Below are 2,258 nucleotides of genomic sequence, written 5' to 3'. Positions count from 1 at the left end.
AAAAATAAAATAAAATAAAAAAGTTGCAATGGTCCCTTTTTTGTTTTTGTGTTTGTTTTTTTTTTGTTTTTTTTTTTAAAAATCACCAGTTCTTTAAGATCTCTTAAGAAAAAAAAAATCTCCAACCAACTCCCTAGCGTAACGGTTGTGCTGCCAAAAGGTCCTCTCCAGACGTCTTCCAGACTTCAAAGACCGACAAGCTTCAAACAGCGCCTTCCGGAGCGGGTCCTCCCTCCCCTCCCCCGCCCTGTCCCCTCCGCCTTTGTTGCAATCACGAATTTCAGGAAAAAGAAGTAGTAATTACAAAAACACATTTTGGGGGGAAAAATCACAACTCCAGACTAGGTATGCAACTACCTTGAGACACGATAAAGGAAGGGAGGGGAGCAAAAAAAGGACAGGAAAAATGTTTTAAAACTACTCATTTCACTTTAACTCCACCGACATTTTCATCATCTTTTCCAATTTCTTTGTGTCACGACATCATATCAAGATCAGCATCTTCTTGTCTCCCCTCCACCCCACCACCACCACCACCACCACCATCGACACCACCACCACCACCACCATCATCATCATCATCATGACCACCACGACTTCCTCCCGAGGAACCCTGCTCTGCACCCCGCGGAGAGAAAGAGCGAGAAGCGGGGCGCCCCTCTCAATACGTGAACACCAGGTCGGAGAAGTTCGCCTCCAGCCAGTCCCCCGCGATCATCTCGCTCAGCTCGGGCGTGCAGTAGTCGGGGAACTCGAAATGGGAGCCCAGGCTGCCCTCGCTGAACGAATCCAAATCCTTATCCACCAGAGACAGGGACAGGTTCCCGGCCGCCGCGCCGCCCCCCAGCTGCTGCTCGCTGGCGCTGTGCGCGCTCTGGGAGAAATTCAGGCTCAGGTCGAACATGAGGTCGTCGGCGTCCTCGGCGCCGCTGCTCCCGCTGCTGCTGGACGAGGTGGAGACGGAGCGCGAGGACGCGGGCGAGAGCGCGGGCTGCGCGGGCGGCGGCGGCTGCTGCTTGGTGATGTTCTTGAAGCTGTAGTAGAGGCGGCTGCCGCCGCCGGCGCCCGCGGTCGCGCCGGCCCGCACCTCGTCGTACAGGCTCGCGCCCTCGGGGGACTCGGCCGCACTGCTCAGCGTCGGGCTGGCGGGCACTTTGGCGACGTTGTAGCGTCTCAGCAGCGGCGGCGGCTGCTGGCCCGGCGGCTGCAGGAGCTGCTGGTGCGGCGGCTCGTCGTCGTCCTCGTCCGCCTCCTGCTTGATCCGCAGCTGCAGCTCGTCGTCGTCCTCGTCGTCCTCGTCGTCCTCGTCCAGGAACACACACTTGGCCGTCTTGCCCGCGCCGCCCGCGCGCAGGCTGCCGAGCGCGCAGTCGTCGCCCGCGCCGCCCAGGTCCCCGGGCTGGGCCGCCCTGCCCGCGCCGGCCTTGGCGCCGCCGGGCGCGGGGGCCGCGGGGGCCGCGGGGGCCGCGGGGGCCTTGGGCTTGCCGCATTTCTTGCCCGAGCCCTTGGAGGTCTTGGCGCCGCCCGCGCCGCCGCCCGCGCCGCCGCCGCCCGCCGCGCTCTTCTCGGGGCTCTGGCCGGCGCTGGGCTTCGCCGAGGGGTCCATTTTGGGCTTTTTCCGGGGCCGGTACTTGTAGTCGGGGTAGTCGGCCATGTGCTTGAGCCGCAGCCGCTCCGCCTCCCGGATGAACGGGATCTTCTCGCTGTCCTTCAGCATTTTCCACCGCTTGCCCAGCCTCTTGGAGATCTCGGCGTTATGCATGTCCGGAGACTGCTCCATGATCTTCCTGCGCTCGATCTTGGACCACACCATGAAAGCGTTCATCGGCCGCTTGATGTGGCCCGACGCCGTCTTGCACCAGTCCGGGTCGCTCTCGTCCAGGGCCACCGGGCTGCAAGCCATGAATTCGCCCTCCTCCGTGTCCAGCGCCTCCCGGGGCAGGTTGCTCTCCGCTTCCAAGCCCTCCGCCTGCTGCACCATGATCCGCCGCGGGGCTGGGCGCTCCAACCCGGGCCGCTCGGTCTCGTGCGGAGGTCCCCCTCCCCCTCTCGCCCCTCCACCTTCCCGGGCAAGTTGCAGAGTCCTCGGTGCCCCGCGCCCGCGGCTCCCCCCCTCCCCCCCGCCCCCCCGTCCAGGCTGCGCACAGCGGCTGCGGCGGCTGCGGCGGCGACGGCCGCCGGCGCGCGGGGAGCTGCGACGCGAGAGGCGGCGGCGGTCGAGGCAGCCCGGGACCCCTCTCCCTCCGGCTCGAGGCTCC

The 2,258-nt window shown here is 64.3% G+C and overlaps 1 protein-coding gene across 1 annotated transcript; it reads right to left on the bottom strand.

Annotated features, from left to right (window-relative positions):
* Window positions 1-617: 617 nt before the first annotated feature.
* LOC118007319 (transcription factor SOX-11) lies at window positions 618-1,981 on the bottom strand. The gene has a single exon (XM_035000340.1). It carries the CDS (start codon window positions 1,979-1,981, stop codon window positions 662-664), a length of 1,320 nt encoding a protein of 439 aa, XP_034856231.1. The 3' UTR covers window positions 618-661.
* Between the last annotated feature and the right edge of the window lie 277 nt (window positions 1,982-2,258).

Source organism: Mirounga leonina, unplaced genomic scaffold (assembly GCF_011800145.1).
Source record: "Mirounga leonina isolate KUSES-001 unplaced genomic scaffold, KU_Mleo_1.0 Mir_118, whole genome shotgun sequence".
Taxonomy (NCBI): Eukaryota; Metazoa; Chordata; class Mammalia; order Carnivora; family Phocidae; genus Mirounga; species Mirounga leonina.
This window is presented reverse-complemented; position numbering and strand designations above follow the sequence as displayed.